The 27539-nt window shown below is 42.6% G+C and overlaps 1 protein-coding gene across 3 annotated transcripts in view; it reads left to right on the forward strand.

The window, feature by feature from the left end:
- Positions 1-13419: 13419 nt before the first annotated feature.
- RYK (receptor like tyrosine kinase) overlaps positions 13420-27539 on the forward strand; it is a 103229-nt gene continuing 89109 nt past the window's right edge. For 2 of the 3 annotated variants that reach the window (XM_078432331.2, XM_060638713.3), the window contains exon 1: positions 13421-13863. In XM_078432331.2, coding sequence (XP_078288457.1) covers positions 13635-13863 — 229 coding nt within the window. In that variant the 5' untranslated portion in view covers positions 13421-13634. Of the gene's footprint in view, positions 13864-27539 lie in introns of all 3 variants that reach the window. The other variant, XM_078432332.2, reaches the window with a different exon arrangement.

Raw genomic sequence — 27539 nt, forward strand, 5'->3', positions numbered from 1 at the left:
TTCAAGGACACGGGTCCTTCAAAGTCATTGCTCTGTTCTCCCCTATGTCACTAACTTGCATGATAGAAACTTGGTCACCTGCAAATTCAGGCTCCAGCAAGTCTGGGAGAAGGAAGAGAGGTAGAGGAGGCAGGCCTGACATTCCCAACCTAGAAGTGGCATGTATCACTTTCTTCACATGTCTTTGTCAAGAACTTGGTCACATGACCTCACCTAAGCCCAAGGGGGGCTGGGGAAGTATGGTGCAGCTGGGCAGCCATATGGAATAGTAGTGCTATCATTAAGGAAGAAGGGGATTCAGGGTGGGCAGTGGCAGCCCGTGCCACAGATGCTCATCCTCCTCTGAGTCTAGGAGCTTCTTGAGGGCAGGAACCACATTTTCCTCATCTCTGGTCCTCAGCACTGCACCTGCTGCCTGACCCAGAGTAGTGTTCAAGCCACACCTGCTGAACGGATGAAGCTATTGCAGTGGCATAGGTTGGATGTGATAAAGGCACAAGGCAGTGCCGGGACCTGAGAAAGAGAGGACAGATGTGGAAGCATTTACTAGGGAAATGCACGGGCTTGATGAAGCTTGCCAGAACAGAGAGCTTTCAATGTTATGATCTTTTGTGATCTAAGTTGATGGCTCTTTGGCACAGGTTTAAAGAACTTGAACTGAATGCCTCACTTAACAGACATTTATTGAACACATTCCAAATTTAAGAAATTCCTCAACTGTTTCAAAATCACTTTTGGAAAAAGCATGCCTGAGGCTTGAAGACTTTCAGGGTTCTTGTTCAATACTTGCCTCTGCTACAGTTACCAGGTTAGAGCACCTAGCTGCACATCAGGGCTTTCCCCTGGCAGCCATTCCACATCATCAACCATACCTTCCTGGAGTGCTAACAGACCCCCAGAAAGTGAATGTGTGCACTCACTCACTGATGTCCAGACACTATCTCCTTTCTAGAAAACCAGGCTCTGTGGCTGAGTGCCGTTTAAACATGTTATTCTTCAGTGTCAGCACAGGTTTTGGAATTAGTCCAGACTGAGTCTGAATTCTGGCTCTGCCATTTACTACCTACTTTGATAGTAGTTTCAAATTACTTTATCTATTTAAATCCCAGCTCCTTTACCTGTAAAATGGAGATTATAATGGGGCTACATCCCTGGGTGTATGACGATTTAATGAGGTTCTGGGTATAAAGCACTTGGCCCTTAGCACTGCACTCAATAAACAACAGCTCTTCAACTATTAGGACAACTAGGTTTTCAGGCCTCTGTGCCTTCTCACATAAAAAGATACTAACAGGTATAGCAGAAATAATAGCCAGTTATGGCTGTTAATAAAACTCAAGTGTGCAGGGCGCCTGGGTGGCTCGGTTGGGCAACCGACTGCACTCAGGTCATGATCTCACAGATCATGATTTCGAGTCCCGCGTCAGGCTCTGTGCTGACAGCTCAAAGCCTGGAGCCTGCTTCAGATTCTGTGTCTCCCTCTCTCTGCCCCTCCCCGCTCGTGTTCTGTCTCTCTCTCAAAAATAAACATTAAAAATAATTAAAAAAAAACAAAACTCAAGTGTGCAAATTGGAACCTCACTCATTTCTTGACCTGGCTTGAATTTCTGACGCTGTGGCTCTGTCCTAGCCTCCAGAGGACAATCTGATCCTGGTGCAGCCAGTCCCATCCTAAGATTTCTTGACCACATTTGGGATAATTACCACACTGGAGCTCAGAGCTCCATTTTAACTTCCTCTGCATTCCTCCCTGTTCCAGCATAATCTGAGAACTCATCAGCCTAGTCACCAAGCAGAGGGACAACTGGGTCCCTTTTTGGGTCTCTATGATTCTGGGATCCATGCTTTTGTCAACACTGACATCGTGTGGTTGTGATGCTCTCTCAGAGATGACAACGCTGACAGAGGTGGCACGTTCAATTCCATCCCATGGATCAGGCCCGTCCCTCTTACCTCCTGGGACGAGCCGAGTTCACTCCCCACACCCTGCCAGCCTAGCTTGTCATGCACTCTAAGCTAACTTGTGGCTCAGTACAAGCTCATAGAAGCTCTCCAAGCCATACTTGGTCTTGTGAAGAACTGGGGCCCACTCGTGTCCACATGGACTATGCCATTACCCCTCTTGCTTCCTATTATCAGAAGGGGCAAGACCCAATTGAGCAACTGCAGCGGGAAAACTGAACCCATACGTCCTCCTTCCTGTTACAATCCCTCTCCCTCAAGGGCACTGCTCCTTCTTCCCTCTCCCTTTCTCCTCTCCAGAGAACTCATGCTGAGAGGAATGTCCGACCACTTACTACTCTGGTTCTTCCTCTCTAGTTCTGCCCCTCCATCTCTGTTCTCCACAGCACAAATCTCCTTTCACATACGTGGAAGGGGGGGCACCTAGGTGGTTCAGTCGGTTAAGCGTCCAACTTTGGCTCAGGTCATGATCTCAGGGTTCCTGAGTTCAAGCCTTGCATCAGGCTCACTGCTGTCAGCACAGACCCTACTTCAGATCCTCACTGCTGTCAGTACGGAATCTGCTTCGGATCCTCTGTTCCCCTCTCTCTCTGCCCCTCCCCCTCTCACGCTCCCCCCAGTCAAAAATAAATAGACATTTGGAAAAAAAAAATATATATATATATATAGGTGGAAAGGACTTATGCTTGTGTGCAAACACAGACACACACAGACACACACACACAGTAAAAGCAGTTCGAGTTTGCGCATACTTTCCAGACTGTTTTGTCTCCCATCCACCAGAGACCAGAAGTTCTTTGAAATGACATGCTAGGGAGTCTGCTAACAGTCTAACCCTGTTCGCAGGTTTTGTTTTGTTTTTTTTTTTTTTTGTGGTGGCTGAGAGGAGTGAATATGCTATTTGATGTCTCAGCTATCAGTCTGCCACAAATTAATACTTCATGTTGTATCCTGTCTCTTGAGTGACATGGCTTTTTACCAGGTTAATGTAGTCACAAAGAGGTCTACTAGGCTGCTTAATTCACGGAGTGGGCAGAACCCCCTTCATCATGCTCCCATTGGCCCTTCTAATTCCCATTCCACTCTTTTAATTTAATTTTTACAAGTTACACACATAATTTTAAAAGTCAAATATAATTCTCTAGAACTTTAGAAAAGCAGCAGTCTCCTGGGTTCCTCCGCTGTCCTTCATTCCATTCTCATGTTAGTCCCTGAGCTGTCTCTTCTGATATTTGCCTCTATATTGCTCACATTGGGATCACATTGCCACTTCTTGACTTACAGGCATTATTTGTGGATTTCCAAGGAGGGAGGTGAATGTATCACACCTGTTAAAGACTCCCACACATATTTAACTTACCCTCCCTCCATCAATACTTCGGGTTTACTTTGTTTTGATGCTGTAAATGCTAGTCACCAGTGAGCCCTATGAAACAGTTTAATTAATTGCCTTTCCTTTCTCAAACAACTTTTAGTTTTCCCTGGAGCTAATAAGTGGCCTCTTCCTCTGTGTCCTTCTGTCTAAATTCCTGTCCTCTCCTTGGGGACTTTGCTCCCAGACCCTTCTACCTAACCTTCTGGCAGCTCACTAGGCAGCCCTTCAACCTGAAAGGCAAAGACCAAAATGAACAGGGAAAAAAAAAAAAAAAAAAGGAATCTGTATCAATAGAGACAATAACATAGAATCTGTGAGATAAGAATGGGTTACTTTAAAAAAGAAAAGTCAAGGGGCGCCTGGGTGGCTCAGTCGGTTAAGAGTCCGACTTCAACTCAGGTCACGATCTCACGGTCTGTGAGTTCGAGCCCCGCGTCGGGCTCTGGGCTGATGGCTCGGAGCCTGGAGCCTGCTTCGGATTCTGTGTCTCCCTTTCTCTACACATCCCCCCCCCCCCGCCCCGTTCATGCTCTGTCTCAAAAATAAACATTAAAAAAAAAAATTAAAAAAAAAAAGTCAAAAAGCAAAGAGCACTCTGAAAATAAACTATGACAACAAAAAAATTATAAGCCAATATAAAAGTTAAAATAAAAAGCCAAAGAAATACCCTAGAAAGTAGAACAAATGTCTAGTGATCCTTGCTTTGCCTTTATTATTTAGGAGCACAGGGCTAAAAATCTGATTGTTGGTTGGTGACCTTGTCCTAGAGTAATAAAGGTGGAGTGAGCACCAAATGTCTTTTGTGTTTTCTATCAGTATCTTTTGATAGTTTCTTCTGGGCTGCTCAGATTCCCTGCAGAAAAATCTCCAATCTCCCACTGGGTTCCCAGCATCCTGGGAGCTGAATGTAGGAAGGGAACTAGAGACGAAACTCTGATCAGTATACAGAATCTGACTTTATGTTCCTATTTTTAGTATGGCATCGCAGCTCTCATCAGTACCTGATGTCTTCCAGTCCAAAGACCTCTGTATAAATGTTTCCTTTTGTGCTCATATTGGGGAGAAGACCCCAGGATCTAAATGCTTCTCAATCAATCCTCCTATTCTTAGCCCATCCTGCATTCCCCCATTCAGAGCTACCTGGTGCCTCAACTCCTGACTTAGGTTTTAGCTAAGTCAATTGCCACTGATCATCTGCTTTCAGCTTCCAAAATGTAGTTACCGTGGTCTCTACTGCCATTTCCCTTTGTTATTTGGGTTTATACCCTTAAGAAAGAAATCCCTTTCCTGCCATGTTAGTAGGGTTTGGGAGGCTAAAGAGATAAAAATGGTGTTCAATCTGCCATCTTCAAGCAGAAGTGTCTCATTCTACTTTAGCTCTTTCTGGTTTCACTTGGAACCATACAAGCTAGATGCCATGATGTAGCACTTTAAATATCCTCTACAACTTTGTTCCTTTTTCCTTCCACTGCTCTGGATCTGCATCCAAATATGAATTATTCCACAGGCCATCCTCTTTCCTCTTGCAAACAGAGTGCTCGCTACACAGATCAGTATGACCTCAGACACTTTACTTCTCAGTTTCAGCCTCAGTCTCAACAATGCTCAGAAGAACTTAAAGACCCCTGGTCAATACCATCTTCCACCCACCTCGCCAGCAACTGCATACATTCAACCCTTTTATCAAACCTCCAGTTCTACACTAGTTCTTGGTGCTCTAATCCAGAAATGACTCTCCTCCAGATTAAAAAAAAAAAAAAATAGAAGCAACCAAATGTGGATTTTCTCAACTTCCTTCCCCTATTTGTCTACCCCATGAAGTTATCTGTGTCTGAACCCACCCAGGCCCCCTTTTCCACGCTCAGTAGCAGGCTCTGCTTCTGAAGGTGCCAGAGGTGCCCCTCTCACCGTGTTGACCACACTGTGGCTTTCAGAACCAGCTCTTCCTGCCTCGTTTAGACTTAACTCCTCCTAGTCTTTGCATCTTTGACCTCTCCCGCTTGTTTTGGCACATTCCTTTCAGGTTAGAAGCAACTTATATTTTTCCACTTTAAAAAAATTCTATGCAATCCCCTTTTAGATATTATGTTCTCTCTCTCTCTCCTTACTCTTTCACCAGGCTTCTCAAAGGCATTGGTACTCATTATCTCCACTTCCTTGCCTCTCCTTACTGCTTTGACCTGTGCACTCAGTCTTCTGCCTGCTGCTCTCCCTCACTGATGCAACTTTGGTGGACAGATGTGTTGGGTATGCCTCCGTGCTTGGTTGACTCAGCAGTATTTAACATGCCGGGTCACCACCTTCCTGACATACCACTTTCCTTGGACTACACTACTTATCTGGTTCTCCCCACTCTCTGGCCATTCCTCTTCTGGAGCTTCTCTTCCTTTCCTGTCCTTTAATGTTGATGTGCCCAGCGTTCCATCTCAGCCCTCCTTTCCTCTCCTTCTCCATAAGCTTCCCCCATTCCTCCCACACTAACCACCTGGTGTCTCTTGCCACCTCATTGTGGATGGATGTATGTCTACTCCAGTTTTTCTGCAGAGCTTGCACCTGCATTTTCACCTGCTGGCAGGACATGTCTGCCAGGATATTACACAGGAACCTCAAACTCAGTGTGCCCCAAGCTAAAATCACTGTTTCAGAACCAAAACTTGCACACAGTACCTTTTGCTATCTGTGAAATCTTGGGGAAGTTACTACATCCTCATCTGGAAAACTGGATAATAATACATTCCCTATAGGATTAAATGGTCTCATTATGTCTGATGACGTATGTCCAGCATTCACCAGAGTGTCTGACATACTGTCCATGCTCAACAAATGGCCCCATCTTTAGTAGTAGCAGAAGGAGAAGGAGGATGGTGAGGAACATTAGACACCACTTCTACCTGCTCCCAGTCCAAACACTTGGGATCCATCCCAGTCCCCTGCCTCCCCACCCATACCACCACCTCCCTGCCTGTCAGCCAACCATATTTAATCTATCATCAAGCCTACTGATCCTATCCCATAAATATCTCTCATATTAGTTTCCCTGTTCCCATCCTCACTGCCCTGCCCTTCCTGTTCAGTCTCAATCTTCTCTCACTTAGGTACTGAAAAGTCATGCTGCCTGGTTTCCCAGGTCTTGCCCTTTTTCCTCCAGTCCATCCTCTAAATCTTCACCAAAATGATACATCTAACATGCATGTCTGAGGAGGAAAGCTAATATTTAAAACCATAACAGATTGCAGCTGCGTCTCCCCCTAAAGCATGCATTCCTCCTGAGCACAGGGCTCTCTGTTTGGTAAAATACCTGCATACTTGGCTGCAGAAGATGAACAGTTGAGAATATATAATAAAGAGATAGCTTAACTCCTCTGCAGAGGAAACAAACTGGAATTAAAGGTTTGGAAGGGATCTAGAAGGGAAAGAAAGTTGAGGAAAGCCTTGGGGGTGGGGAGATTCTAGCTCACTATCTCAGCAGGTGGCTGGAGAGAATTAGGCTGTGGTGGGGTAGGGCTGTCATGTAAAGATCAGAGGTGACTAATACATTCTCTCAAGCTCTGGACTGTTCTGTGCTGCTCCAGACCCCCTCCTATTCTGCCCTCAACTTCACTGCACTTCACCATGTGTGGAGGCAGAGTTTTGGCTGGCATGGCTGAAAATGGGGATTTAGGGTAGAGATTGGTGTGTCTAGAGCTGAGCTTTCAGCAAGCAGGGCCAAGAGCTGGCTTAACAATGGAAAGACTGAGCAAATAAGCAGATGCATTCAGGATAATGGGAGTTAGGTTTCTTACTGTCAGGGAATGGATTTACAAATAGGTAATGAGGAAGGAATGGTGTGGGATTGGAATCAGAGGTATTGATATGAACTCATAGATTTTACAAATGTATGTGTATTTGCACACACATAAGTACACAGACATATACATACATAAATATGTTTATTTCCTTACTCTGTCTCCTGAGAGGGCCTAGAATCGATTACATCACAGTAGCAATAAACACAACTAGCTCCCAAATCTTGGTTTCTAAATACCATTCTCCACTAAAAGGAACAGGGGTTCCTAAGAAAAAGGGCTGATTGTAGGCTGCAACAGAAATGTACAAGAGAAGACAGGAATATTGTTGTTTCATAAAGTAAGAAAATGCTCAATGAATGCTAGAGACATATCAAAAGAACACAGGAACCAGCGGAAGGAGCTCCCACTGGCCAAATCTCAAATACCTCCAAATACATTTTGAGGATGAACATATGAATGATAGTAATAGATTGTAATCCATTGAATACAATAAGAATTCATGAATCTACACAGATAAAAATAAATGAAAAAAGTAAATAGGAGAAAAGGAAAAAGTCTCCCTATGGTTGAATCCAACTAAATATGAAAGGAATAGTAGTAAGAAAATCATCAGTGGGTGATCAAATTTGTGGATAAAAGTTTGAGGAGGAACCAGAAATTCACATCATTTCAAAGTATCTCCCCCTCAGATTTCTTATTAATCACAAAAAAAAAAAATAGTAACTTTATAGCAGGGAAATGTATAAGACAACACATTAACCAACTGGTCAAAGATAACAGCACCAGTAATAGGCCAGGCTGACATCATGTGCCTTTTGACATAATCTACTGAGAAGACATCACTTCAGTGCTTTCCTGTCAAAATTGCATAACCTGAATCTAATCATGAGGAAATGTCAAGCAACACCAACTGAGGGACATTTTACAAAAACTAGTTAAGGTCAAGAACTTTAGGCAAAAGAAAGGTTGAGGAACTTTTAAAAGAGATGGAAAAAAGACCTAAAAAGACATGAGAAATAAATGCAATGTGTGATTCTGGATTGGATGCTGGACTAGGAAAAAACAGTTATAAAAGACTTTATTGAGACAACTGATGAAATTTAAATATGGACTGTGGATTAGAAAACAGTTTTTTTTTTTTATCAATTTTAAATGTCTGTATTTTGAAAATTGAACTGCGGTTATGAAAGAGAAAATCCTTGCTCTTAGGAAATGCACTGGGAAGTATTTGGGGGAAACAGAGTATAATGTCTCTGACCTATTCTCAAATGGTTCAGAAAAAAATGCATATCTGTCTGTCTGTCTATCTACCTACCTACCTGAGAATGTCTTGGAATTTTTATTATTATTATTATTATTAATTTTAATGTTTTTATTTATTTTTGAGAGAGAGAAAGAGAGAGAGAGAAAGATAGGGCATGAGCAGGGGAGGGGCAGAGAGAGAGACACACACACACAGAATCCGAAGCAGGCTCCAGGTTCTGAGCTGACAGCACAGAGCCCCAGGTGGGGCTCAACCTCACGAGCCGTGAGATCATGACCTGAGCCGAAGTCAGATGCTTAACTGACTGAGCCATTCAGGTGCCTCATGTCTTGGAATTTTTAAAAGACATCAGATCCAGGACTCTCAATAAATTTCAAGCAAAGTAAATGGAAAGATATCCACACTCATATATATCCCAATGAAACTGCACAGTACCATAAAAAAAATCTTAAAACAGCTATAGAGAATAGACAGATAATGTGTCAAAGTGGCACTTAGAATTACAACTAAATTTCCAATGGAAATAATGAAAACCAGAAGACAGAAGAATATGTCTGGAATACATGAGATCTGTTAGGGGGTCTTTTAGTTTATCATGCCCTGTGATTAAGGTTAATGGCAAACTATGACAATTCAGTCCAGGTAGGATTAGTGATGGCCAGACCCTTTAAGAAAGAAGATTTGGTCACCCCCACCAGGTAAAGAACTAAGACCAGCTGAGGAAGTGTATGCTGGTAAAGTTTTTAGGAGGTCAATTCCATCAACATTTGTAACTCCTTTTGATTCAGCAATTCCACTTCTAACAATCTACCCTACCAAATATATACAATATGCACGAAGATACATGTGCAAGGATGTGTGGTCTATCAGAACCACGAAATCTATCATGGTCCATTCCAACCAAAAGAACACCATGGATATGCCTCTGCATGCTCTGTCATGCAAGCATCCTCAAGACCTCAACTTATTTTGATCAGTGAAAATATCAAATCATGTGACCATTACCTTTTGTACAATTTCATTTCTATAAAACTGAAAACATGCATAAACACACAATTGTGTGTCTAAATACATACACATATACATGTATGCGTGTGTAAATATTGAGAGAAAGGGCTTATATATAAGAACATACACCAAACCGGGAACAGGGGGAGAGGGATGATGGTTTGTATCAGGAAAGATGTTCATATTTTACTCTCTGAACTTTTGTGCTGCTCAAGTCTTTCACAACACAATGGGTTAATATATTACTTGTGGAAGGAGAACGTTTAAAAAGCAAATCAGGCCCAGGGTGGCTGGGTGGTTCAGGGACAGTTGCATCTGACTTTGGCTCAGGTCATGATCTTGTGGCTCGTGAGTTCGAGCCCTACATCAGGCTCCGTGCTGACAGCACAGAACCTGCTTCGGATCCTCTGTCTCCCTCTCTCTGTCCCTCCTTCTCTCTCTCTCAGAAACAAACATTTAAACAAACAAACAAACAAACTGCTCTATAGTACACAGAGCAGCATTCCCAACTGCTCCTTGCAAATAAAGTGGACGTTTCCAAAACTTAGAGCCACCCTTTTCTAGAGCCCTTCCCTAGCTGGGTGAACTCAAGGCCAGGGTGAGGAGTTGTTTCCAAGGCTCTGTGTGTAGGCATGTATCCTCGAGTGGAGCATCAGACTCATACATGAACACCCAGCCATTTCCATTTTCTGGGAGGCCCCACCCAGCAGTGCCCAGTTCCTGCTGGCCCAGGGCTCCCATCCACCCACCCTGCTGCATCTCAAGCCCATGGCTGGCCTTTTTTAGGAACAGCAAAACAAGCCCTGATGATAGTATTTTCCAGGCTTTCTGAAATTTGTCTCCTGGAGCAGCAGGGTAAGGTCAACCACGGTGACAAGCAAAACCAAGAAAGAGGGCAGTGTGTAGAGTATGGTGATGATTTCGGCTTTCATTTCCTCCAGACAGAGAAACCTCAGGAAGCTGAGGTCAGGGATTCCCAGCATTTTCACTCTGAGACTTATTGGGAAAATTCAAAAGTTTACCCACACCTTGGTGGAGGATTGTGAGGGTGAGGGGTGGATGATTCCTTCTCTAGGGATAGGATGGGGCTTTTGGGAGGATCGTTATGTGGGAATTTGTTTGTTCTCTGAGGAGTTAAAGTGTTGGGAAGGTCACAATTTTAATTTTATTTAGAGGTCAACATTTGAGTATAGGGGTGCTTGGGTGGTTCAGTTGGTTAAGTGTTCGACTTCAGCTCAGGTCATGATATTGCAGTTTGTGGGTTTGAGCCCCACTTCGGGCTCTGTGCCGACGGTTCAGAGCCTGGAGCCTGTTTCAGATTCTGTCTCCCTCTCTCTCTGCCCCTCCCCTCCTCGCACTCTGTCTTTAAAATAAACATTAAAAAAAATTAAAAAAAATTTGAGTGTAAATTTGAAGAGGTAAGAGATGAAGCCACGTGAATATCAGAAAGAAGAGCATTCTAGGTACAGGGAAGAGCAGTGCAAAGGCCCTAAGGTAGGATTGTGTCTGGTGTATTGGAAGCACAACAAAGAAGCCATTGGGCTGGAGCTAAGTGAGTGGGGGTGGGAAGGGAGAGTAGAAGGACATAATATCAGAAGGGGAAGGAGGAAGGTGGAGTGAGAACTGTCTTGATAGCTTCTAAGGACTTTGTCTTTTATTCCAGATGAATTAGGGAGCCATTAGCTGTCTAAGAATCAAGTAGCAACAAGATCTGGTTGCATATAATAGGATAGTTTTGGCTGCTGCTTTAAGAACAGACTTAAAGGGGTAAAGGAGGAAGGGGAAAGAAAGCATGGAGGCCAGTGAGGCAGCAAGTACAACAGTCCAAAGGAGAGGTAGTAGAGCTGAGGTTTTCTTGACAGAATGGTCAGCATCACCTGGAGGGCCTGTGATGCTCTTTGGGGGACAGGGACTCTAGAGCAAACAATGACATGTTTATACCACTTCTCTATGTGTTCCTTCCCTCCAAAGTTGATACTTATTAGTCTGGGGTAAGGCCAGGGAATTTACATTTCTACAAGTTGCTAGGTGAGATAGTACTGCTGGTCTGGGGAACCATACTTTGAGAACCACCAACTTTTTCTTCACAGCACTGATGAAAATGTGCAACGAACATGTGTTTATCATATGTTCTCAAGGAAGCACCTTGCTTACCCCTGTGTCTCAAGACCAAGCATGATGTCTGGCACAAATGCACTGAACTCAGCTCTGGGCTAGGCATGGTGCTGCATTGAATGAAGTTTTTGAGGATCTCTGGTTTGAAGGGTTTGGAGGTAACTGGTGATTAAACTCTTCAGGAAATGGTCATTACAGGGAAGGGATTCATTATAACAACAGTAATAATGGGTGTGACACTTACCCAGTCCAGTGTTGGTCTCAGTGTTTTACTCAACATCTCCAATTAAATCCTGTGAAAGCCCTGTGAATCTGGCATTATCACCCCTGTTTTATGAATGAGGAAACCGAAGCTTGGGGAGTTTAATGTTCCCGAGGTTACACCATTAACCAGAGCAGGGCCAGGCCTGACTGACAAGCCCTGCTCTGTTTACAGCACAGACTACTTCAAGAAGTCACTGATTAAGAGGAGATTGCCTTGAAGACAGGAGCTTCCTCACTTGGGGACTGTGAACTATTTTTAAAAATGCAGGGCATATGCCATCTTTAAAAAAAAAAATGACTCCTTTCTGAATTGAGAGCCCTGTTCACACAGCACATCTCCAGCCTCAAGCTCTTCTTGACAGAGCCCTGATGCTCTAATAGGTAGCAGTGGCTGCTCCAACCTAAGGATTTTTGCTGACCTTTGTGTTTTTTATGCTTGTCTGGTGGAGCACGTTTCTTCAACTCTCACCCTCTTCTCTGCCTCGTCCTGTAGGATGACAGTCCTGTAGGATGACAGGCACAACTCAGGGGGCTGAAGCTTGACAAATCGAGGCTGGCTTATCTCTAAATGGAATCCACGGCTCTCCCTACAGAACGAGAGAAATGAAGTTCCAGGACTTCCCGCCTCATCAACCCCCCCCCCCCCCCCCCCCGCCGCTTCCCTCAAGAGGATAAAAATAGCCGCCTCCCAGGGCCTCTCTTCAGGAGCAGCAACTGCGCTCAGAAACCCCGCCTGCCCCTCGAGCAGCTGGCGCGGGTCGGGGCTTGGACCTGCCCGCAGGGGCGAGGTGACCCGGCCGGGCTAGGACGCTTGGAACTCTCAGCCGAGAGAGGGGGCGCTTGGAGCATGTTTGAGCACGATGGTAGGTGCTCACATAAATGCACCCCGAGACCTGGAGGTCCGAGCACAGGTTGCTTAGGCTGCCTTTCGAAAAGCAGAGGCGTATTCCCGATTCTTAACCTCTATGGGCGACAGGGTCTCGCTAGAACAAACGATGAAACGTACAGAGCACTTCTCTGTGTGTGCTCAAGCACACTCAGAGAAAAACAGACACACACTACTGCGCACCACAGGTTAACAACCCCAGATAGGGTTGATAACGGGGGCGCACAACGATCATGAAAAATAAAACTTCGTAAGGTCTAAGAATAAGGTTACTAAAGTTTGCTGAGCAGGATCTTTTTGGAGAATAAAAGCATATAATATTTATACATGGAAACTGACACAGAAATGTTGATGTTACCTCCGATGGTAGGATAAAAGGTGCTTTCCATTTTTCTCCATTTTCTAAGAAAAAGCAGGTTTCTCTTATGCAAACCTGAGCGACCGCATCAAGCATTTCCCTGGAGTTGGGACCCCACTCAGCCGCAGACGAGGCCGGGGCCTGCCTGCCTGCCTGTCTGGACTCTGTGTCGGGGCGGAAGGGGGAAGCGGGGGTGTTACAGGCAACAGGCAAGGAAACCTCAGGCTGGTGACAACATAAGGTGGGGATAGGCTCCCTTTCAGAGGGTGCCCAGAATGCCCCGAGCCCGCGGCTGCACTTGAAAATCAAAGCGCTCCCAGCCCGGCCGCGGCCAGCACAGAGCGGACTGTGCGTGCGTACGCGCTCTCGGGGGGCGGCGGCGGCGCGCACGGGCGCGCCTCCGCGGCCAGCCCTCCACAGTGGACGATGCTGCCGAGGAGGCGGCGGCGGCGGCGCGCTCTGGCGGTCTGAAGCGGCGTCCGGCTGCCACGGGCCGGCGGCGCGATGAGCTGGGCGACCGCCCCCGGCTCGGGGCTGTGAGGGGCTCGGAGCCGGGGGTGGGTGGTGGCGGCGCGGCGGGAAGCCAAAGCTCCTCCGCGGCGGCGGCGGCGGCCATGCGCGGGACGGCGCGATCGGGGCCGCGGGGCCGGGGCCGCCTCCCCGGGACCCGCGGCCTGAGGGCCCCGCCGCCGCCGCTGCTGCTCCTGTTCGCGGTCCTGCCGCTGCTACCCGCTCCCGGCGCCGCCGCCGCCCCGGCCCCGCGGCCTCCTGCGCTGTCGCCGGCGGCCGCGGGGCCCAGCGTGAGCCTCTACCTGAGCGAGGACGAGGTGCGCCGGCTCATTGGTGAGTAGGGGCGCCTGCTCCGGGGTGGGCAGGTCGGGCCCGACCCCGGCTGCTTCCGGCTGCCTGCGGCCCAGTCCGCGGGCCGGGAACCGCGAGCAGGTCACGTCCCAGTACTCGGGGTCGTCCCCGGGCCTTGGCCTTTGCCTGCCTCGCTGGCCGGGAGGTGTGGTCCCTGCCCGGCCCCCGCCCCAGGTCAGCCTTCCGGCCTACCCCCTTCGCCCTCGCTGCCCCGCCGCGAAAGACCTGGGATCCACCCCGTTCCCTCCTCCTCACAGCCCCTTCAGCCTTTGGCCCTATTCCGCAGTCAAGCGCCCTAACTTTTCTTCCCTGCCGCACCAAGTTTCTTTGACCATTCCTGATGCGTGTCATTCTAGGGCCCTGGATTTTGGATACCTCAAGTCCACGTTTATTTAGACCAAACCTGCAAATTCTTGCCTGTGGTTTTGATGACCACAATACTGTGCTCTTACTTTCTTGTTCCCATACTTTTTTTTTTTTTAAATGAGGCGGGAGGGGGGGAAGGGAGAAAGGGCACTACACGTTAGTGGCAGTCTCCAAATCTTGTGACCGAAAAGCATAATTTTAAATGGTGAACGAATCTTCCGGTAGCAGACCTGCTAACTTCTCCAGTATCTTTTTGGTTCTTGTCTTGGATGTGTTGGACTGTGGACTGTTTGTTCAGGGCCTCTCTCCTTTGAATACCTTGTAGGGAAAGGAGAACTTAGCTTTGGGCCAGTTGGTTGTTCTGTTGTACGTAATTAGCTTTGTCGTTTGGGGAATTGATTTGAAAAATAATGGTGTTCTTGTGCTGAGACTGTGGATTCTGGAAATGAGCCTTAGAGGAAGGTCTGAGAGAAATGGCCCCGAATGGGAAGTCTTTGGTTGTTGCAGATACCTAGACATTTCTTTGTGTGTTAGACTTTCTTTTGTGTGTTGCAGCACAGAATAACATTTCCCCCCTCTTCGTTTAATCTCGAGTTTGTGGTGTGTCTGTGTGATGGGGGGGGGGGGGGGGAGGATTTTTTTTTTTATCATCCATTATCTGCCAGTTTTATTCTTTTTTTTTTTTTTAAGTTTATAAGACTTTCTTGAAGTCAACTCAAAGTTGAAATGGTATTGCTTGCAGCAGTCTGTTTACACGTTGTTACATACATGGGTTTGTAGTCTTTAATCAAAGAAGAATGCTGAGTTTCTGTAATGTCCTGCCCTTCTTAATCCTCTTTTTAGTCTAGTTGAATAAGCTAAATTTAGTTGAGATGAATTAAAACTGCAAATTAGGTTAGTACTTGGAACATAAAACTAAGATTTAGGAAAAATACTTATAAATCGACTCGTATCACATAATTATTTTTAAAAATTAATGCATTATGCATGGGTTTTAAAGGTTTTTGTTTTTGTTTTTGGTAAAAGCATGTACTGCATATGATTTGTGGCTTTGTTTATATGTAAGAATACGTGTTAGAAACCAGCCAGGTTGGGGATGAAGGACAGGGAACAACCAGAGGCTAACATTGATTGAGTGCCTGCCATTTACCTGCCCCTTTATGTTTTGTACACATCATTTCCTCTAATTTTTTTATGACCCAGTTAAGTAGACACCATTATTTCCATTTTAGAGTTGAGAAAAGTGAGGCTTTAAGTAACTTTTTCAAGGTCACACAATTTATAATCATTAAAAAAAATTAAACATAATGTTGACATAGGCCACAAAGTTTTATTAAGTGTAATGAAGATATTGTTTGTATAGAGGTTTTATTATGGCATGGTGGAAAAGAAATCATTGCTAATTAATACTTGAAATGATGTGTATGTATTTGTCACCCGACTGATGAGCATCCAGGTTCTGCCCAGGAATGGGCTGTGGGGAGGAGGGGAGGGAAGATCGCCTCACTGACCAACCTCTGGGGCAAGAGGGACCTCCAGTAGTATTTTCTTTAATGCAAATAGAGTGGACCTGTTAACTGCGAGTCTGACTCTCCTTCTTGCCAGATCCATGTCCATCTCCCTCATCCATTCTACCTTTAAAGTATTCCTTGGCTGCCCCTGAGGGCAGAAGAACAAGTGGGTAGGGTTCAGATCTGTACGAGGCATATTGAGTTCTCAGACTGCAGTTTCTCACAGAAACTCTTACGGTGTTTAAGACTACTTGAAATAATAGTTTGTACCATATTTTTGTATCATGATGGGTTAAATGCCTCTGAACGCTGACTTGGGAAACTAACCATCATTTTGTAATATATCTAAGACAGTGAGTTTGGAATTCCAAATAAAAAACTTGTAAGTGAAGTTGATAATGACAGCTTTATAAATTGAACTAATTGCCCTTGATATGAGAATAGGTTGTTGTTTTAATCCAATTAATATATGCACACAGTTAAAAAATCAAATAGTGCTAAAAGGCTTAACATAAAACAACAGTGTTCTACCCTTAGCCTCTTTATCCTCCACGTCCTATTTTACACTGGAAGCCACCATCTCATACCAGTTATAGTTCTGTTCATTTATTTTCCTGGTTTTTACTTTCATATTTTGAAATTAATGTAGAATAGGGACTTGACTTTCTAGTATCATAATTGATCACTTGCCCTGTTCTCTCTCTGTCCCTCAATATAGCTACATAACAATTTTTAGTAAAACCAACCATCAGAAATTACATTATTGTGTAAAAATTTATTGCTCACTTCTGAGTTAAATAGTGATGCCAGATTATGTGGGGGTTTTTCTCTGTTTTTTTTGTTTTCCCTGGAGCAAATAATTGCCTTCAAGTTTTTGATTAGTTTTTTGTGTATCTATGGCTACATTCCTCAAACACTCCAAGAAATATGTTCAGTGCCTTTTGATATTTTTTCCAGGTAGCACAAATCATCCCTCAGTTCCACTTGGTTTCCTCTTAGAGACTCCCTTGCTCAGGAGCCTTCCATTCTCTTGCTCCAGTCTGGACAGTAGTATTGTTTTTTTCTGTGATTTCTGTTCCCTTCTCTTCTGCCTTGGAGCCTGTTTCCTGGATCACTTGTTTTCTTTTTCTTGGTTTGCCTCATTTGCTAAAGGGTACCCTCAGTGGCTTCCATGGTAGGTAAATTATTTGAGGCCTTGCATGTCTGAAGGTGTCTACGCTAGATACTTTCTAGATGATTTATAGATGCTTTATAGATGATTAGGCTAAATTTAGAATAGTAGGCTGAAAATATTTTTTTCCATAATTTTGATGACATTTTCACAGTTTCTGGCTTTATAAAGGTTTTTTTTTTTTTTTTTTTAAGTTTATTATTTATTTTGAGGGAGCGAGAGCAAGAGCGAGCAGCAAAGGGGCAGAGAGAGAGGGAAAGAGAATCCCAAGCAGGCTGTCACTGTCAGTGTGGAGCCCGATGTGAGGCTTGAACTCACGACCTGAGCCGAAGTGGACCAGCTGAGCCACCCAGGTGCCCCTGGCTTTAACGGTTTCTGATGAAAAATCCAGAGCCATCTGATTCCTTTTATTTTTCTTTGTTTTCTTTTCTTTTCTTTCCTTTTTTTTTTTTTTTTTTAATTGAAGGTAAGCATCTTTTTCTCCAGCATTCTGAAATTTTGTAAGTTTTTGTGTGGGTCCTTCTTCTCACCTGTTGTCTATTTTATTTTATAGGCCCTTTGGCCTATAGACTCATATTTTTTCAGTTTTCGAGAATGTCTATTACTTTGATAATTTCCTACCCTTTATTTTTTGTTTTTTCTTTTTGAGACACGTGTTGGTTTGATTATTGAATATCCTGGAATTGATCTTCAGATACTCTTAACTTATGTTGTCTGTTACTTATATCTTTGTATTTGGATGTGGAAAGTAGCAAGGGGATCTTCTCAATTTTATAGGCTTTTATTTAAAAAATTTTAATGGTGGTGTTTTTAAATTTCAGAAGGTTTTTGTTCTCTGGTTTCATTTCCATTTAATTTCATTTTCTGTTTCCATTTTATTCTTATTTTATGGATATTTTATCTTTGAGGTATGTGTCTATTTGATTTTCATTTTTTCTATATGTTTAATATGTTTTTAATATTTCTTCTGCTTCCTCCAGTGTGCTTATTCATTTCTTTTTATGTTTGTTGACATCACGAACATCTGGTGGTCCTTGGCTGTCTACAATTAAGAGTGAGATGCTGGAAAGTTGATCAGGAGAGTGTGTGTGCTGGTGGTCTCACGACTTCCCTTGGAGTACAGGTAGACTTTTTATGGGGCATCTACCTCACATAACAGTACCTTCACATCCTCCTTGGGACTAGTGTCTGCAGAGAAGGTATCTCCAGTAGCCTGCCTCTGGTGTGTTTGGCAATACACTGATTGTCCGGGTTTGGGTTATCTGGTTAAGGAGGGATGGAGGGTGCCACCATTTTCGGTATAGATTTGGACTTCTCTTTATTGTTCTTCTGCCTCTGTGGTTCAGTTTCTTCAGAAAAAACTTAAGGTCTCCTGCTGGATCTGGGAGCCCACCCCTTATAGAAGCTCCTCTTTGTCAAGCCTGAGCCTCAGGCTGGCCTTTGGTGCCTGAGGGGTCCTGAGGAGCAGTGACCACTTCTTCACCTGGCTCCCCTCCTGAAAAAGTTTGTTGAAATTTATGATGTGTTGTTGTCTTTTTCCCCTTTGTGTTTGTCTTTGTGGTTTAATGTCTTTGTGATTTCATTAGTTTCCTTTCAGGGAGTTGGGGAAGAAATGGGGATAAAGGTGAGTGGTCATTTCACAATATGTAAATGGCAGGATTGGGCTTTTTTTTTTTAATGTTTTTTTCTAACGTTTATTCATTTTTGAGACAGGGGGAGACAGAGCATGAATGGGGGAGGGTCAGAGAGAGAGGGAGACACAGAATCTGAAACAGGCTCCAGGCTCTGAGCCGTCAGCACAGAGCCCAACGCGGGGCTTGAACTCACGGGCCGCGAGATCATGACCTGAGCCAAAGTCGGACGCTTAACCAACTAAGCCACCCAGGTGCCCCAGGATTGGGCTTTGACTATTGAAGAGCTGTTGATGTATAACAGGGTTGTTTTTTTTTTTCTTTCTTTCTTTTTCTTTTTTTTTTTTTGGAATAATATTTAGAAGACTAGTAGTTGACACTTTTTAGATTGCTGCTGACATGTAGCAATCTTTTCCCTCTGTCAGGCACAAAGGTAATTCCTGTTTTAAATATATATTGTTATTTCCATTTTATAGATGAGGAAACAGGCTTGGCAGAAGTATGTAACTAACCCACTTCCTTGATTGTAAGGCGTATAGTCCTGATGGAGGTCTACGTGTACAGAGACTCCAAAAGCCTCAGGAGGTTTTACTCTCCATGTGGTGGCATCCCTGTTTCCTCAGGCCTAGTTTCATTGCTCTCATTTACTCTTAACAGGCTGCCATGTCCATTTCCCCATTTTTACTGTTGAGGACTTTGATTTGGGACCCTTTGGTAGAGGGTCAGGTCTTGACTTCGTCATGCCTGAATCCAGAATCCATCTTGCCTCCTTGTGAGCTCTGGAGGAGCAGTGATTAACCAAAAATACCCAAGAAGTAGAATCTGAAAGCCCGCTGCCACATGTTTGTGGTCTTGACTATTATCTGCATCCTCCCATGTTCTCTAATTGATAATTCTAATAGTACTCAGTTCCCTGGAAATCCAGGACTTGTGAAACTGGCATGTGACTGGGGCAGTGCTAAGGGTTTGGGAATAAAATACTGAGGGGTAAGCAGTATGGTATAAACTGGTTATGGCAGCAGTCATGGTAGTGATAGGGATTTGTAAGGGTCAGGGGTCTTCTAAGAATAGATTCTGCCTTTCACCAATTAGAAATTCAGTTTGGGTAACTTGCTTTTCTTTTAAATAAATACCCTCTGAAAGAATTAAGCATTGTTCATATCTTATTTAAAATCAGTTTAATACAAGATGAGATCAGTGCTCTCCAAATCAGTCCAGTCAGAATTTTTGAAGCTCAACCAAGTACCATATATTGAGGGAGAAAATAGCGATTCAGAATTATTAAATTCCTTTTCTTGAAGAATTGGGAATTTTGTTGGGGAGACTATTATATTGATAACTATAACACTGAGGTAAGAGTTATACTGCTGATTGACATAAGTAAGAAGTGATTACTTTTATTGGAGGAGTGGGTACTTTTATTGTAGGAGTGATTACTTTTGACTTTAGAAGGGGAAGAGGAGAGAGGCTTAGAGATTTTAGGGAAAGTGTTCCAGGAACTGAGGCATTTGAAATTCATCTTCAGGATGGGTTTTATAGGCAGAAAAGAGGAGCAGTTCATGCCGGGTAGAGAAGATAGCTTGAAAAAGCTATAGATGTATAGAAGCAGAGGGGTGTGAAATCGGGAAGTAGGAAAAATCTAATATGGCTAAAATGAGAAAAATTGGCAAAGCCAGGGAGAATATAAAGCTGGGAATTAGGTTAAAATTGGATTAGGAATTTTATCTTGTAGGTAATGAGGAGCTGCTGAATTTAGGAAAGGAGAGTGCACAAACAGGACTGGGTTACAGAAAAGATGACTGGCTCCGGTGAAAAGGGGCTTCGAGACAGATAAGCTGGATCTGGGAAATGGGACAGAGTCAGCCCTGTGGTGATAAGAGGGATCAACTAGGGCAGTTGAAGGAGTGGGATAGATTGGTGAGGAATTTGCAGGGAGTTTGGAAAACCACGTAGTGGGGAGAGACCTGAGGGCTAAAGAGAAGAGAGGAGTCACAGAGGACGCTAAGGTTTCAGATTTGGGCTGCTGAACTGAGGGACTCTTCTCTTTTGGGAGGTGGTTGATGGAAAGAAAAATGAGATGAGCCATGTGTTCCACTCCTCCCAGCACCTCTCTTTCCTCTTAAACCTTAGGCCAAGTGCTTGGTCGGGGAGGGCAGTGAGGGTGTCCTCCCTACCGATGGGTCTGGCATGACCTGAGGAGGTGTGGGTGATTGTTATTGGAGTTGAGTTAGCACCCTGAAGCAAACTCTTAGACCTGGGTGTTTTGGGTGTGGTTGGTGGCATCGATGCAGCATTAATTTGAGTCCCTGTGTTCTTCATTGGGAGAGTTAGGCTGAGACATTGTGCAATTGTGGGTTTTGAGTTTTTCCCCCCCTTCTTCATGCTACACATGTGGGAGAACTCTATCCAATTATGGCTAAACCTGTCCCCTGTGAGTCACATCCTGAGTTGACTACTCAATTTTGGAGGTGCTGCCTAAAATACTGTTTGGATTTTAAGGGTCACATTAGAAACAAATGAAACATGGGTATTTCTTTGAGCACCCTGAATTGAGAAATTCCATAGCATTACTTTTGTGGTTTTAATGCACTTATGCCAGTGTTGTGACAAAACTTGCCAGTTATACATACTAAAACAAAACAAAACAAAAACTTGGACATGAAACAGAGCCTTTGGCTACTCTGAAATTGTATTACACTTAAAAACGTATGCTTTTTTTGTGTTACCCTTGTTGATGCAAATCAAGTACAATATTTTCTGATCAAAATGTTATTAAACAACTTTGATTTATTGTGGGACCCCTTAAAATGTGATGTGCCAAAACAAATGTGTGTGTATATTGCTGAGTTACATAATATATACTTAGTGAATGATTCTTTGTATTGTGCCCAGCAAGTGATACTGCTGAGTGGTAGAATATTTCTTCTTCTTTTTTTTTATTTTATTTTTTATTTTTAAAAATTTATATCCAAAATAGTTAGCATATAGTGAAACAATGATTTCAGGAGTAGGTTCCTTAATGCCCCTTACCCATTTAGCCCATCCCCCCCTTCCACAACCCCTCCAGTAACCCAGAGTTTGTTCTCCTTATTTATGAGTCTCTTCTGTTTTGTCCCCTTCCCTGTTTTTATATTATTTTTGTTTCCCTTCCCTTATGTTCATCCCTTTTGTCGCTTAAAGTCCTCATATGAGTGAAGTCCTATGATTTTTGTCTTTCTCTGACTGACTAATTTCACTTAGCATAATACCCTCCAGTTCCATCCATGTAGTTGCAAATGGCAAGATTTCATTCTTTTTGATTGCCGAGTAATACTCCATTGTATATATATACCACATTTTCTTTATCCATTCATCCATCGATGGACATTTAGGCTCTTTCCATACTTTGGCTATTGTTGATAGTGCTGCTATAAACATGGGGGTGCACATGTCCCTTTGAAACAGCACACCTGTATCCCGTGGATAAATGCCTAGTACTTCAATTGCTGGGTCGTAGGGTAGTTCTATTTTTAGTTTTTTGAGGAACCTCCATACTGTTTTCCAGAGTGGCTGCATCAGCTTGCATTCCCAAGAATATTTCTTAAAAGTAGTTTCTAGGTCCCATGTTTGTTCATAAAATAAATGTTATGTCTTGTTTATAAATAAATATATTCTTCTATAAATATGTGTGTTTTAGTATACCTCTTGCTATACCTCTTGTTCACATGTGAACCAAGTATACCTCTTAGTATACCTCTTGTTCACATGTGAACCAAGTACTTCACATGTGTTCTCCTTTAGTCAGTCATACAAAGTAGGTGGTGGCATTGACATTTTTTTTAAATAGATAAAGCTGAGGCTCTGGGAAATTACAGAATTTGCTGGAGGTCACAGAGATGTCTGGGGCTATGTGACTCCAGAGTGCATGCTTTCTTTCTGTGCTGCCTCTGAAGGCTAGCAGTTTACTTAGTGTTTATCTAACCAGAATCATCTGAGAAACTCAAACAAAATATGAATTCCTAGACCTATCCTGAGCAATTTGTTTAGGAGATCTGAGATGGGGCCCAACTCATGAACTTTTTGAATGCCATGTTTCATTCATTATATGATGTACAGTTTTCCCATGTTTGGACATCTCTGAAATTGGAACCATTTTATACTCAATGGTAAGTATTCAGTTAATTGACAGTTCTATTTCTTTCTTAGTGCCACAAAAAAATAATGGTACACTTTACATGAAATGAAATATGGTATTGTAAAACGGTGACCACCTTTCTTTCCTTTTTTGGGGGGAGGAGGGATACCTGTCCCAACTTTCTTTCAGAGTTGTAAAATTTACTGGTGGTATTTATTATTTGCTTATGGTAATGGCTGTGTAGTAATCTCCTTGCAAGGAAAGCAAACGACAGTGAGATATTACCATTAAGTTTACAAGCAATAGTAATTCAGTTTTCACGTAGAAGTTGCTGGCAAAAGAAATATCAGGGATTCTCAGCCTTATTTTGTGAAAGTCTTCAGCCCTTTCCCTAGACAAAGGGATGGATACTCACCCATATTAAATTTTGCATACTGTGCTGACTTAGACCTTGGGGCTTTGTACTTTATAGATGAAAGCTTATCGATGCATTTGGGTCCCACAAAAGCTGGTTCTGGAAAGGGTCGTATTTGACCCTGGTATTCCTTGACCTCCTACATGATTTTTTTTTTTTTTTAATTTGCATGCGTTAAAGTTCACTTTATTGTAGTTATATGGGTTTTGACAAATGCATAGTATCATGTATCCACCAAAGTATTGTATAGAATAGTTTTATCACCCCCAAAATTCCAATTTATTTTAAATCAATTTGCTTTTAAAAATGTATTTATTATGGAAAAGTTTAGACATTCAGAAGTACACTAGTATAACAAACCTCTGTGTACCCATCATCCAGCTTCAACAGTTATCAACTCATGGCCAGTTTTTTTGGGTATATACCACTCCACTCCCCAGTCTACTCCTTTGCTCTTACTTCCCTGATTCCCCACTTGGATTATTTGAAGGAAACTCAAACATTATTTTTTTTTAAGTTTATTTTTTTATTTTGAGAGAGCGAGCAAGCAAGGGAGGAGTAGAGAGAGTGGGAGTGAGAGAGAATCCCAAGATATAAGGCTTGAACCCATGAACTGTGAGATCATGACCTGAGCTGAAACCAAGAGTCAGACACTTAACTGACCCAGGCACCCCTCAAACATAATTTTATAAAAAAAATTTTAATATGTATCTCTAAAAGATAGGGAACCTAAAAATTTATAATAACCATTATCACACCCAAGAAATTAACAATTCATAAATATCAAGCATCTAGGCTGTTCAGATCTTTCTGATTTATAGGTCAATGTTTATATTAAGACTCTTGCTTGCCACTTCTTTCCTCTCTTATCCCCTCTCCCCCCATGTGTTTAGTTCTTAGTTCCTCTGGTGCTAAGCTCTTTCTCACCTTAGGGTCTGCCTTTTATGGTTGCTTTGCCTCACATACTTTCCCCAGATCTTCACAAGGCTGGAGCCTTCCAGATCTCAACTTAAAATGTCACTGCCTATGGGGCACCTGGGTGGCTCATTCAGTTAAGCACCTGACTCTTGATTTAGGCTCAGGTCATGATCCCAGGGTCGTGGAATCATTGGGGCTCCACGCTAAGCTTCAGATTCTCTCTCTCCCTCTGTGCCTGTACCCTGCTTGTGAGCTGTGTCTCAAGAAAAAAAAAGTCACTGCCTCAGCCTTGCTTTCCTACGTTTGACCCCAAGTACCACTCTGTTCTTATCATCCTGTTCTATTTTAAGCATCTAATACTCGTTTTTGTCTCCCTCTATAGAAAAGTTAATTCTGTTTGGTTAAAGACCTTTTATATCATTCCACTCTATGTCCCCAGCACCTAAAACAATAGCTGGCATGTAGTAGATGTTCAGTAAAAGTTCAATGAATGAATAAACCAGATTTCTTTTTAGAGGAGATTCACCATCTTATGCCTTATGGGAGTCATCATTCTCTTTATCATTTCCCATTGCCTGCTGAGTTATTATCCAAAAAGGGAGTTGGACTGGACTTATGTTTATGGATGGGAGTTTAAATAAATTGGTTATTAATACTTTATTTTCTTTGAGGTTGCCTAATTTTCTCAAGTTTCTGTTCCTTGTACCCTACTCTCTGGGTTAAGTATATCCCATCTTGGCTTCCATAGCTCTACATTCTGTACAAACAAATCAGTATCACTGTACCCATCACATTCTGTCTTTCCCATATACTGCACTAAGGCCACCCCATGGCTTGACATGTGGCAGTCTCTCCGCAGACTGTTGGTCTGCACTACAGTTGAAGGATGTGAAGTATTCGAAAGAGATTCTGGCAGAAGCCTTTTCCAGTTGTTAAAAACTGGGAAATACGATTTCTCATCTTTTCTTCTGAAATGCTTAAGCTTCTATTAATTCTGTCCAGTGTATTTTTTAATCACATGCATTGTAGTTTTTATTTCTAGAAATTTGATTTGGGTTTTTTTATGTCTTCCATATTTCTTAACTTTTGACCAATGAAGTACAGCTATAATAATTGTTTAAATGTTTTTTCTACTAATTCTAACATCTCTGCTGGTTCTGGGTTGGTTTCAGTTAGTTTATCTAACATCTATCTATTTAATTATTTATTTTGCTTTTGTTTTGTTTTTGCATGCCAAGTAGTTTTTGATTGGATGGGAGGCATTGGGAATTTTACTCTGGTGGGTGCTGAATATTTTTGTATTCCTATAAATATTCTTGGGTTTTGTTCTGGACTCAGTTAAGTACTTGGAAACAGTTTGATCCTCCACATCTTGCTTTTAGGACTTGTTAGATAGGACAGGAGCAGTGCTCAGTATAGGCTAATTATTCCCCACTACTGAGTTAAAGACTCTTTTGTGTACTTTCTCCAGTGACCTGTGTGAATCATGAGGCTTTCCAGTCTGGCTGGTGGGTGTAGGTGATATTCCAGTTACTATGTAAGTAAGATTGTACATTTTATCCTTTCTCTGTTCTCATGCAACTTCCTTATGCATCCTCTGATCAGTACTTAACTGAAGACTGGAGGGCAGCCCTCTGCAGATTTTGGAAGTTTTCCGTGTAACTTTCTCCTCTCTGTTATTTCATCCTGCATGCTCTAGCTGTCCTTGTCTTTCTGAACTCTCATATTTTGTATGGTTCTTGGCTATCTCAGACAAGAGAGTTAGTCTGGTCCTATTATTCTATCTTGTCTAGAAGTGGAAATAGCCAAGGATGATGATGATTATTTTTTAGTTTATTGGAGACAGAGCAGGGGAGAGGGAGAGAGAGAATCTCAAGCAGGCTCCACAGTCAGTGCAGAGTCTGACGCGGGGCTAGATCTCACGAACTGTGGAGATCGTGACCTGAGCCGAAATCAAGAATTGGTCGTTTAATCAACTGAGCCAACCAGGTGCCTCGCCAAGGATTATTATTTTTTGCATCTTTTCTAACTTAAACTATTTGTCAAAGGAGAGAATTTAGTCCAACTTAAAGGAAAATATTTTAAGGTTTGTATATGTGTGCATGCACATGTACGCAAATTTGGGAATAAACAATATGGAGGTTCCTCAAAAAGCTAAAAACAGAACTACCCTACAGACCTAGCAATTGCACTACTAGGTATTTACCCAAAGGATGCAAAAATACAGATTTGAAGGGGTACATGAACCCTGATGTTTATAGCAGCATTATCAACAATAGCTAAACATTGGGAAGAGCCAAAGTGTCCATTGACTGATGAATGAATAAAGAAGATGTGGTGTATATATACAATGGAATGTTACTCATCCATCGAAAAGAATGAAACCTTGCTGTTTGCAACAACATGAATGGAACTAGAGTGTATTATGCTAAACGAAATAAGTCAGAGAAAGACAAATACCATATGATTTCACTCATGTGGAAATTAATAAACAAAACAGGTGAACATATGGGAAGGAAAAAAAAGAGAGGGAAGTAAACCATGAGATTCTTAACAATAGAGAACAAACTGAGGGTTGATGGAGGGCTGGGGTGGGGGATGGGCTAAATAGGTGATGGGCATTAAGGAGGCCACTTGTTATGATGAGCACTGAGTGTTATATGTAAGTGATGAATCACTAAATTCTACTCTAGAAACCAATATTACACTATATGTTAACTAACTAGAATTTAAATAAAAATTTGAAAACAAAAACCCAAGCACATGTGGGAATATAGTAGATAATGTGTGGGACAATTCTAAATTTGAAATCTTCATATTTAAGTTTAAATTCCATCTTAAGATACAGGTGTTTAATTCCTGTTTCTGAGTGTTGGTTTTCATATATAAGATGAGATACTTTTCAACTACAACAGGATGTCTGTTACCACAGTTACTATAATGTATATGAAAATGCTATATAATCCTCAAAACTGTTTAGTTTAGTTGTTGGTGAGGGATTTGCATGTTTTGGAAGGAAAACCAAAATGATAGAATGTTTGGAAAAGAGGTCACTTAGATATCATCTGGTTGATTGATTGCCTTTAGTAGCAACACTTTCAACTCTCCAAACAGTTATTTATTCATTGTTTACTAGGCCTTATTTTAGGGGCTTAATATATTTTGGTGAGTAAAACATAAATATCCCTGCCTTCATGGGACTTTTAGCAGAGAGCTGAATGACTTGCCTAAGAAGAGAATTCACATAGTTTTGGAACTGGATTTCAAGTTAGCACTTTGCAATGCAAGTTGCTGGCAGGGAAAGGGATGTTTGTGAGTTCTCCATTGTGCTTTGAGCCACTGGACATAACAGTCAGCTCTAAGTTACTAACGGCCTCCATGGCTGACTGAGATCAGAGATCATACTCCTATTGGGAGTTGGCTATGGAAGAAGTTAAATGGTGACCAAATCAAACAGTAACTTACTCCATCTCTATTACAGAGATGTACCTGCAATCCATGTTTGAACTGGTCAGATTGTTTTCTTATTTAA

This window comes from Panthera onca, chromosome C2 (assembly GCF_046562875.1).
Source record: "Panthera onca isolate mPanOnc1 chromosome C2, mPanOnc1 haplotype 2, whole genome shotgun sequence".
Lineage (NCBI taxonomy): Eukaryota > Metazoa > Chordata > Mammalia > Carnivora > Felidae > Panthera > Panthera onca.